At 39.3% G+C, this 12,040-nt stretch overlaps 1 protein-coding gene across 1 annotated transcript; it reads left to right on the forward strand.

Moving 5' to 3' along the window:
- The first annotated feature begins 1,351 nt into the window (after positions 1-1,351).
- Positions 1,352-12,009, forward strand: LOC130176767 (NACHT, LRR and PYD domains-containing protein 1b allele 2-like). Its single transcript, XM_056388049.1, has 9 exons — positions 1,352-1,434; positions 4,764-4,829; positions 5,329-5,381; positions 6,505-6,560; positions 7,879-8,093; positions 9,597-9,865; positions 10,219-10,335; positions 10,445-10,586; positions 10,987-12,009. The coding sequence occupies exons 3-9, from the start codon at positions 5,352-5,354 to the stop codon at positions 11,016-11,018; spliced, it is 861 nt and encodes a 286-aa protein (XP_056244024.1). The 5' UTR covers positions 1,352-1,434; positions 4,764-4,829; positions 5,329-5,351; the 3' UTR covers positions 11,019-12,009.
- The last annotated feature ends 31 nt before the right edge of the window (positions 12,010-12,040 follow it).

Raw genomic sequence — 12,040 nt, forward strand, 5'->3', positions numbered from 1 at the left:
CTTCCTCAGGCATATGCCAAGAACTTGAGTAGTCACTTAGCTACTTAGTCACTTCAAAAAATGTCTGGTTTTCTAAAGTGGGTAAGGGGCCATAATCATCCAATTTGATTTTATTGTGAGGCAGTTTATGACAACACTGGATGATGTAGTCTCTGTTGTGTTTGTACATGTTTGGCTGAATGTTGAATCAATACAGAAGCCTAGAGGAACTACAATGCATGTGCTAAAAAGTGCGCTTTTTTATAAAAATCAAAAACGGTTGAATATACAATGAGCATGTTTATGGACTTAATGCTCTGGATGTATTTCAGCCATGTATTGTAAGTTGATTTATCTCAACGCGCGCTTGTTATAGACAATAATCGGTAGCCTATAGCATTAGCATGTGCGCAGTTATAAACTGCTAGCTAACCTACAGAGGACAACTGCATGACTTTTCAACACACTGACTTACCCACTCTTGATTAAAGAGCTATGTAGAGGCTGAGAGTCGCCTTTGAGTAACGTACAGCAACACTCTGCAGCAGCAAAGATCCTCTATGGCAGCAGATAATGAGATAATGTTCTCACATTCACTAACCCGATACTGCTGAAATAACCACCCATAGTGGCTATGCACTCTAACTTTAACTCTCCCAAATTCCAGCAATAGGAAGACATAGTAGTCAAACAGAGTTTGGCAATGTTCAGATCCATTGAACTAGACATCCAAACGTGCAAAGGATTTGTGAGTTCAAAGGTTATTGATTGATTATTAAGGCACAGCAGAACATCAGCAACACTGCTGTCATTTTAACACAAGTAACTGAAGAATTATTCATGTCTTCTCAGTGCAGGGCAGTAGCATAGTTGAACATAGTTTATTTCAAGTTCAGGCTCTTGTTCCTTTCTTCAGTCTGACCACGCAGATTCTCAGTGGCAGTTTTTACATTTAGGATGACATTTCTAATCCTAGACATTGCAGCGACATCCTGCACAGGAACACAGATAAGAGCTGGAAAGATAATCACGTTTAAAAAAAAAAAAAAAAAAAATGTGATTCGGACTGTGTATAGAGATTCAGTCTTTATGAGAATCTATCGACACTGGTGAGTGAATGAATAATGCCACCATTCAACAGAAGTAGACCATCAGCATAATAAGTTACCGGTATGTATGTGCAAGATTTGACCAAATTAACAAAGGCTAAAATTATTTATTTATTTACTAATTCATTTAATTATTTTAGTCTACTTGTTTTTTTTTTTTTGTTGTTTTTAAAAAAAAAAAAAAAAAAAAACCCCGGAGAAAGATGAGAAGTTTTTTAACAACTACTTCAGAAATCACAGTGTCGGGTGTTTTCCAGCTTTCGTTGTGCGCGCTCCCGCGAGGGTCAGGTGAGGCTCGGAACAACGCGGAACCGGAACAACAGAAGTGTACAGTCAGAGGGAGCTGGTGAGTTGATGCCATGTTTCTTCCAACTTGTTTTATGTTTATGTGACCGAGCTGTGACTGGAGAAGCGGACATACTGAGAAGTGTCAGAACCGCAGTGAAGACAGGCGGCTCAGAGGTCCAGGAAACACATTGTTTCTGTTTGTATGCAAGTCCTACATACTTACATACTACGAAGCAAGTTAAACACGCGCGACTCGTTTTCATTTCTCGCTTTACTGAGCCTAACATTGACCGTACTTTGATATGTACTACGAAGCTGGTTCAATATATTCAGGATGTGTTCTTATAAACGTAATGTCAGGCTGCAGTATTTGGGCTGATCCTCTCGAGTTCAGTTCGAGTTTTGGAGTTCAGCATAAATTGGGGATTTACCCACGATAAGAGGTGAACTCCCGTCGTAGGACTGAAAACCCAGAGTTAAAACTGAAGTTACGTCAATAGCCTCATATTCTGCTTCGTTTTACAGGCTTCTGGGGTTTTTCTTTGTTTCAGTTTTGCTTTTTGTGATTGGTCTAGCCGTGTAGATTAATAGCTTGATGGTTTATCAAGCTGTTTACAACTAAGAACCACAAACAGTTATAAAATGAGATGTTTTGATATCAGAACCACAGGAAACCAACAACACACATCTGATTTGATGCTTTTTCACCTGCTACATCACGATCCAACATTCACTGTGTATTCAATAGAATTTTCTTATGCTTAGTTTATACTTAAACAACTGTTGCTCATGAGTAAGACTTATTCATACCATGCAAGCAGGCCTGCTGACTGAAGGGGGTGTGGCTGTGTTTGTGGTTCTCCTTTGCACTCACTCAATGTCATCTAGCCTAAAAATACCACATTCTGGCATGTTATTTTTAATGTTTGAATTTTCTTCATAACTTGATGATTTTGATCTGTTGTATTTATGCCTTGTGGCTTACCCAACAGTCTCTTATTCATTGGTTCATGAAGACACTTGGCAGCCAAAAGATGCATTACTCTGAGCATCAGTTAACACAGTGTTCACTATAGTCACACACAGAGCAGTCAAATCACAAACAAACATCTGCCGCTGCCTCACTAACTATTTCTGATATGTTGCAGCACTTTGTGCTACAGCTGAATCCAATAAGGATTCTGACATTTCTTTATACTTTGTCATAAACTGTAGTTATTATCATTGGCTGATAAAGAAAAATGACTACAAAGTGATGCAAAACATCTTGCGTCACTGCACCTACCAGCCAGAAGCCTCTTCTCGGTCAAAGTTTTCAAAAAAGCACCAAAGGGACTCTCAGACTGAGAAACAAAATTCTCTGGTCTGCTGAACTGACCTGTTTAGCCTCTATTCTAAGTAGAAAGTTTGGAGTTTGTCCTTCTGTAGGTTTCTCCCATCTCCAGACAAGATTTCTGGAGCTCAGAAAGAGTGACCATTGAGGTCTTCATCACTACTCTTAGCAAGGTGATTCTCCTCTGACTGCTAATTTTTTCCAGGCAGCCAGGTCTGGGAGGGGTCCTAGTTGTTCCAAACTTCTTCCATTTAAGAAATATGGAGGCCACTGTGCTCTTGGGAACCTTCAATACAGCAGAAATCTTTTTGTAGCCTTCTCCAGATCTGTGCCTCGACACAGTCTTGTCTCTGCACTCTGCAGGCACGTCCATCCACCTCAAGGCCTGGTTTTTGCTCTGATATGCATTGCCAGCTGTTAGACCTTATATAGACAGGTGTGTGCCTTTCCAAATCATGTCCAATCAACTTAATTGACCACAGGTGGAGTCCAATCAAGGTGTAGAAACAGAAAGATGATCAAGAGGAATAGGAGACACCTGAGATTTGTCAGCTAAAAACTGTCATAGCAAAGGGTTTGAATACTTGATATTTCAGTTTTCCAAAACTTGAGAAATTGAGGAGGCAAAAAATGTTTATTTTTATTTTGGTTGGCTGGTTACCATGGTACCCTGCTTAAAAGTGAGACTTAAAGCTCAGTTTGATCCTAAAGGTCACTGACCCACTAATAAGGCTCATTGATACAGGATGAGTTAATATCCTGGGTGAGACTGATCTGGGATTATCACTGATGGGTTTAATTAAACTAACTATTACTAGATTATTTTCCACTCACTTTGTAACTGTTGTGATTATGTTTGTTCCTACAAGGAGATTAAAGCTTCCAGAGACAGTGAGTAGTGAAACACTGTGTCCTATTCATCAATCTGTCCTCAATACAATCTGACTGTCAAATGAGTGTATGCTAATGTCATTGCCAAAATATTTATAAACTACATTTTGGTCTACAAATTTGTATGACTTAATTGAGTTGAGCTGGTGAGCTGCTTATATACACTGAGGAGATAATGAGATGCAGGTGGAGATGATATTAGAACAAGTATATTTAGCTGCAGCCGCATCACTGAACGTGAAAGAAGCTGGTTAGCGTGAGGCATAGTTTGGACGCTCCTTCGCCACTAACAATTTGCCGCTGCAGATGACAATGGGTGTGGTTTGAAGCAGGTGTGGATTGTAGGGTGCAAGGCTGCAGCTGGACTCTTCTCTGTGGGAGTGTAAACAGGTGGGTGGTATTGGTGGGAAAGTCTGGGGACATCTGGTGGACATATGGAGAAACAAGTCTGTAAAGTGTCTCAGACACACCAGGGGGAAGTGAGAAGTGTCTAATCAAATCTAACTATTCACGAAGAATGTGGCTTGGGAACGATGAGTTGATCCGTCTGTCCCTTGTCACCTGCTGTTCAGGTCGCAGCTCCATTTGTTTCTGTCTCACTGTCTGTGAAATCCCCATTAGTGAAAACCCTTTGCCACCAGGTTTTTCCCTCTCTTCAAGGTTTCTTCTTTATCCTTGAATCTGAGCTATTTCATCACAATGGACTGTGGCTTGTTGACTCGCTCTTCAAATGTTCCCTTGTGATGTGCATATTCATCTTCAACTGATTGGGGATCACGTTGTGATTTGTCACTGTTTACTGACTGTGACTTGCCATGATTCACTTCTTTCTTCAGAGAATCCATCAGTGATTTTGTTATTCCTCTTTGGTTGACTGATTTTCCAGAGAGTTTGTGAAAAGAAGATTGTACAGAAGCAGACTTCAGACCGGCGGTGTGGTCAGAAATGTCTTTGTTGAGGTCTTAAAATGGCTGCGTTCAGAAAAACACATTCAGCTAAAAGTTGAAGAAAGTCATGTTTGTCAGCAGGTGCATATGAAACTGCAAATGTGGTCAGAGTAAGGCAGATCATTTTCATGGTTTCTATAAAATAGTTTTAAAAAAAAAACAAAACAAAACATGAATTTTAACTGAGCTATTTTCATTCTTTCTAAATATTCCCAGAGAGTGTGCAGCCTGCAGCTGAAAAAAAAGATTTGTACTCAGAGCGTCCTTCACCATTAAATAAAGGTAAGAAAAACTGTTCACACATGAGTTTGATCAATATGATTATGCCTTTTTAATAGTGCCCCCATGTGTTAGAGGGAATTGTATGTGGTGTCTTCAGAGAAAACACACTTTAAGCGAGTGTTGAAACAAGCCAGACTGCATCCTTGTGTCAATGCAGCTTCTGCCAGAACAAGTCACTGATGCCTAAAACAAATGAACTACTGACATGAAGGACATGAAGAAGATCTGACTTTCTATTGTAGCATGTGGCTGCAGCTGGTAAATTTCACTGAACAAAAGCAGCTTTAAACGGCTTGCAGATCCATATTTTAGTATAGTTGACTCAGTAGTATATATTTAGACACGCCTGCTCAGGTTGATACACAGCCAATAGAAAAAGAGGAAAGTGATGACAGGAGGCTTTAAGCTGCTGCTGTTGGACTCTACTCACATTCTCCGACAAAGAGAGGAACAGTAAACGCTGACTTCTGACGCCTGTTGTGTCTTCTCCTCCCATCAGGTGACTCAGACACAAAGCCAGATATGTCTGAGGACGACACAAAGCTGATGAAGGTGAGAGAAAAAACATTGTATCCTGATACTCCAGACAGATGATTTAAGGGCTTAACACACAGCAGGCAATGGAAAAGAAATATTCAAAGAATTCAACAGATAACTCCTGTTGCTGGGAACGTCTTTACCCCTTAGTACAGGTGGAGAAAGAGAAATGCATTGAGTCCCTCTTTAGATCTTCAACCCAATTTTTGCTCTTAATTTGTCATCTTGAGTAATTTTAGAATTTGGACAAATTTCTGTCAGTTTGAGGTCATGATGCCTGATCGATCACCTCAATGATCAACGATCTGGCTTTCAAATGAACTGCTGAATTTTTGGCAGGTCAGAAATGTTGATCTTGTGTCTGCAGTTTGAGCTTTCCCAGGCTGACGGCATGGCTGCTGTCAAAGTATCTGTAAACTGCAGTGAGCTGATTTTAAAATTACTGCAGTTGTATTTTGTCCAAAGTTACAGTGTTCTTAGTATGAAAATCTCTTTTTTATGTTACTACTACTTATGTTACCACCACAGCTCAGCAAGGAAACTCTTTCCATCTTTCCAGGGAATCACAAAAGAGGAATTTGGTATTAATTAGTCTGTAACTTAAAAATATCCACTTGATTTGTGGATCTTTTCATACTGCCGGGTTTGAAATGTTTGTGACCTCAACGAATAGATTTTAGCTTTTACTATTCACCTTTACGTTATGTGGACTACAGTTACATAGTTTTAGCTAGAAACATCCTCTTCAGATGTTCCTGAGCGCTAAATGCTACCTCTTTATGACTTTTGTGCTTGAATAAACAATAAACTTTTTTAGTTTTAGCTATTACCTGTCTTTTGTACTTTTTAAGATGTTGAAATTCTAGTCTGTTGCATTTTTTCCGGTTTTATGTCATAATAGCCTTTCCCTACAGACGAATCTGCTGTGCTTCAAACCACTCAGACTTAATCTGTAAATAATTACAATGGCACCTTTAGAAAATGTATCACAGTGTCAGTTCACTCAGGCTCCACTTTCTCACTGATGTGTACGCTGTGCTTCAGCTCAGTATGGACTGTGCAAGAATATTTGTTTGCTTCACTGAACTCAAGCTGGTTATTTATTGTAAAACAACTGATGTTTTTTTGTGAATCACAGCCCCTATCAAGCTTCACACCTGAGCTGCAACCTGAATCTGCAAAAGTCTCATACAGGTAATCAAAATCACTTTTAGGCAAAGTACCTCCTTTCTGCACAGTTTTCCTCTTTTGAGCCACAGCTATTTCCTAATGTGCTCTCTGCAGTTTTGCTGGTCTCATGGATGGCTCTTGTCCCGCTCTCTGGGTCCTTCCTATTTTTGAGAAATCCAGTAAAACACATAGAGAAATGAGTCCTTTACTCTGAACTGTCATCTGAAGCAACATCAGTGTCTTATGACGACAGCACAGCTGGATCAGCCAGCAGTCGGCCTTAACAGCTCTATTGCATCTTTTGATGGCTTGGACTTCGTACATGCACAGTCCTGTAATAATAAAGAGACCCTTAACTGACCAGTTTGTTGCTTACACATGTTGGTCTTCGGTACAGTCCCCAAAAAAACATGTAGTACACTCTCAGTCGCACCCCAAATGACACACACAGATTGCTGGTAAAGAGACAGGCAGGGATGATAAAAACTTTGACAATCAGACACATAAACTGGCTGGTGTCTTTAGTCACCAACTTGCAACACAGACCGCCTTATAAGACATGTATGTGTGGGAGACACAGAGAATGTATAAAGATAACTCAGTTATTAATAGCCTATTTGAGACATGAATGCTCATACCAAACTCTGTTGTAGTTCCCCTTTCCATATTGTGAATAAGAAATATTTATCATTTTAATTATGAGAATGACTGACAGCTTCTTTGTTACACACTCGAGCCTAACTTATTGTATTATGTTGTGTGCAGAATCAGTCAGCGTAACTTTTAAGTTAGTTAGCTAGAGAAAAACATCCCTATAAAAAAAGTCTAAAGAGGAAAGTTGTTACTGTTCATGTGTGTGGCACCGTGGCCCACAGTCAGATATAAGTACATTTGAATCAGTTACTGAACTGAACTGAGCAAAAGAATCTTTTGAACTTCGATCAGATATTTTCAGAATAAAAGTTCTAAATTAGCTTGAAATAAAGCATTTGCTACAAATGAACTTTCTCATGCTTTTATTTTGTAGGCAAAATCACCAAAGAGGAAGTGATTCTGTTCAGTAGACTGCGGTGCAGCCACGGCCTGATTCATGAATGCATGTGTCTGTCATCCACTCTGAAAATGGATAAAAGTACAACAAGCATTCTTCATGATTCTCTATTTGGACATTATAGCTAAATGTGGGACCGTCAGTCTGATGTCAAAGAAATCTGGCCGGCCAGATATTATTGCTGGAGGGGCCAGTTTGGGCCCAGGGGCTGCCTGTTGCCGACAACTTCTCTAACTTTATGTGTAGATGTAACGGGTTCATTGTGGTCATTCAGTCCTCTGTGTCCTAAAGGTTCAGGTTTCCTGGACCAGGTGGGTTCCAGTGTACTACAACTGGACTGGTGTTTGTTCTGACTCAGGAGGCCGACCTGCACTACAGGACTGTCCAATGGGATGACAGTCTCCTCCAATCAGCTGGCAAGATTCCTGCAGGGCCACTGTTCAAACTCCAGTGTCCTGAGGATGCTGTCTGTCAGCTCCACCTACCACACTGTGAAACAAAGGATGGTGAGCAAATTATTGTACTTTGTTAGAGCAATGATGAAACTCTATAGTCAAGTGTCCCCTGTAGGCTGCAGAGTCCCAGTCTCAACAAATATCTGTGCCAACACCCACACTGTGACATATGTCTAGCATGTTTTTTAATCAAACCACCTGTTCAACAAGCAACAAACAGAAAAGAGATATTTTTCTGCTGTCTCCCATTGTGTTTTGCACAGCAACATTGCACTGATTAAGCTAATAACAAATTATTGTGGCCTTGCAATAATAGAGAATTATTATACCCCCAGAAGTTTTGTATGTTTGTACTCTGGCACACTATAGTAAAGTATTATTTACTGTCAGAAAGAAATTACATTTTAATGCAGTAGTGTCTATGTTAAATAGCATATTTAAATATTCAGTCCATTTCACGGCACTTGTCCAGGTTTAGAGTTGCGATGGTAAAAGGGCAAACTGAGTAGTCTTTCTTTTTTTCCTTAAGCATTTCATGGCAATCTGCCCATCAAATTGTTATATTTTTATTGGGAATTTGTTTCAGGATAGTGCAAGAGGAGAGATCAGGCGGTCACTAAAATCATCAGGATTTATCATCTCGGGATTAGATTAGATTAGATTAGATTAGATTAATTTTATTTATCCCACAACTGGGAAATTCATTTACCAGAGCAGAAAAATAAACATCTATAGAATAAACATCTATGGAAATAAACAACAAAAATACACCAAATATACACTAATAAATACAATATACACAATACACACGATATGTACATGAAAAAGTGCAAGTTTGCACATGGTCAGGAAGAGCAGGAGTTGTGGAGTCTGACAGCTGCTGGAATGAAGGACCTGTGGAACCTCTCCTTCTTACAGCGAGGATGTAAAAGTCTGCTGCTGAAGAAGCTACTCAGAGACCCTACAGTGTCATGCAGAGGGTGAGAGTTATTGTTCATGATGGATGTCAGCTTAGCTAACATCCTCCTGTCATCCTGAATATATTAAAAACAATTATTGTTCTTTTTCATTTATCGTACCTTGTTTGTATTTTTTCCTTCCTCCTCGATTGGAATAGCCAGATCCCCCAGGTACAAAATGTATCCGTTCTGGAGCTCACCTGACAGACCAAAAGCAGTTTGACTTGCAGCACCTATCAATTTTGACCTTCCAAAAAACATGGTGGTTGTATTATATTTTGTACCGTGTAAACCATCTATTTAAAGGAGAATTTAAAAATGTAAATGACAGTTGTCAGGGCATAAAAACAATGATCTGTTGATCTTTATAAATCAAGACTCAATAGTCTAAGAATGGAATAGCTGTCAGTGCTGAAAAAAAAATTGTTTAAATCAAAAACTGAATTGAATCATGACCTTAAAATCAAAAGTCAAATCGAATCATGGATTTGGAGAATCGTGACACCCCTACTAGATATAGAATGAAATGATCACTACCATTGTAATGAGGCTGTCATCAGTAAAACAAATGTTGAATGTCTCTGTGTTTACACAGCTAAAGACCATCTGTGTGTCGTCCACATCAGTGACGATGGAATGAGTATCATCAAGCCGCTGGAGGTCACAGACACTCATGTGATTATCAAAGTCCCTCATCTCTCTGCCTTCGGTGTAGTCCGGTCTTTGGAAGTTCTGTGGAAATTTTTGGAGACTCCGGATCCAGTTAATGGCCATGTTTTTCTGTACCTGCGACCAACAAACCCACACACACAGATGCAATACATCAATGTGCATCTCGTGTCAAGCAACGTCCCTCTGGAAGAGGTAAAGACTTATGAAATGTTACAGCTTCACTTTCCTCCGAACTCCGTGATACATATTCAAAGATCAGTTACTCACCTGATAAAATAATAATTTTATTGATGAAGCTAAACAAAATCCAGGTGATTTAACAAAGATATACAAGAATTACATTACAAGGACTGTCAGAGAAGGAATGCAGTGGTGGTGGGTTTATCTTTTTCCTCTGACACCAGCGGACAGAGCCAGCCGACCCAAGAAGGCAAGAGTACAAATGAATGAAAAATTTGTGATGATATAAAACCGGCCTGCTGATTATCAGTTGAGCTCTACTGAGGATAAACTGTCTAATTAAAATGTCCCCACGTCTCTTTAAGGTGACCGCAAGACAGTCAGGTCATGTGAACATTCCGGCACCTTCCAAATGCAAATTCATTGAAGATCGAAATTACAGTGTTCAGTGTCTGCCGACGGCCCATAAAATACAGCCAAAGGTGAGTATTTCAAATAAAAGGTTTTTACCTGCTGAAACAATTCATAAAACGTGTTTTAGTTTACTTTGGATACTGTTGAGATACTGACACTGGTCCTACTGGTTTTCAGAAGTCAGAGTTTGACCTGGATTTTGGACCAAATTACCACCCAACGTTTGAGATCCGCCTGTCTGCAAGCACACAGCAAGCGACTATAATGGTCCAAGATGAAAACAATACAGAAGTCTGGAAGCAAGATGTTGACCTAACTGGTAAAGTCTTCATGTACCTGCAGCATCAGTCCACCTGGTAGTATAATAGAAAAGAAGAGAATAGTGATACTAATTGCTTGATCCATGGTGCTTTTATTCTTGTTCAGTCCACTGTATAACCAATTTTAATAGACCATGGCCAGTGTGTATAAAACTAATAAGAAATGGTTGTAAACTTTGACCTGTGAGTCAAAAAAATCTAAATGCACATACTGTGTTCGATGAATCACAGGTGGGATGGTTGGTAACCTAATTTCTCAGATCACCAACATTCACCATTAGTCATTACTGATTAGAATATAAATATACATACATATTTTTGTGCGTGTACTGTATACAGTATTATGTATGCATACAGTACATTTTTATTGAACACATGCTTTTCCTGCTCAATTTATAGGTCTTGGTCCAGCAAGGATTCCAGGTTTCTGACATGGGCTCTTGAGTGTCCCACCAGAAAAGAAGTTGCAGTCTGTTTGGACAGTGTCTGAACCTGTTTTACGTAGGCTGCTGGATAAACCGGGGCAGACAGCGCTGGAGTGGTGATTGTTACAGTTCTAAGAAAAGGATCACAAGCAGGTTCAGCTCTGATTGTTCCTGTCTGTGATGGGGATTCATGCCTTTCAACAGAGCTGAACTTAACATGAAGTGTGTATCACGGTATTTGTTTCGCACAGACACATCTTTAATTCTTACCTTTTAAACTTTTTCTCTAATTTTTAAGAGTGTTTGGTAAAAACCTTAAAGCACACCAAGCATGAATCAGGTTTACCTGTACTGTACTTGTACACATGATAAATTCAATATAATGTGTATTTCCACAGCACAAATTACATCAGTTCAACAACTGACTTGTGTCACAGAAGAGGTTTAATTTGGAGGTGGACCTCCAACCTGCCAAATTCATTCCTGTGCCTCTCAAAAATAATCTTCTGTACATCTCTGTTTGAGTTCTACATCAACACCATTTCACAAAGTGACTCCACGAATTGAACACACTCATATTCTTGAGATTGAACTTTTTTGTATGTAGGCAGGAATTTGTTTCCTGTATTGTACATTATTTGTGCTGTCTTAAAATCACACCAGATCCACCCTTTAAATCGTGTGTCTCTAAAAACAGCATGTTAATGTAGCAGTGAACGATACAGTGTAAAGCACTTAATGATTCAGAATGTGCCTTGTTTTTTGCAGAACTGCAATGCACCTTGCGAACTTTACTCACACAAATATGAGGTTTCCTGCAGATTTTGTGGTTCAATATCACACCCAAAAATGTAATTTAATTAATTTTCATATCCTATACAGTATACGATATTAAACTTGTCTATTATTACTTACAATACACATGTATCTTTCACAATTTCTTAACAGCATAAGCTTGGTTTTGTTCAAATTAAATGATCATTTGTGTCAAACCGTTTTAATTGACTCATCAGTCGTAACCATCGCTG

Source organism: Seriola aureovittata, chromosome 10 (assembly GCF_021018895.1).
Source record: "Seriola aureovittata isolate HTS-2021-v1 ecotype China chromosome 10, ASM2101889v1, whole genome shotgun sequence".
Classification (NCBI taxonomy): domain Eukaryota; kingdom Metazoa; phylum Chordata; class Actinopteri; order Carangiformes; family Carangidae; genus Seriola; species Seriola aureovittata.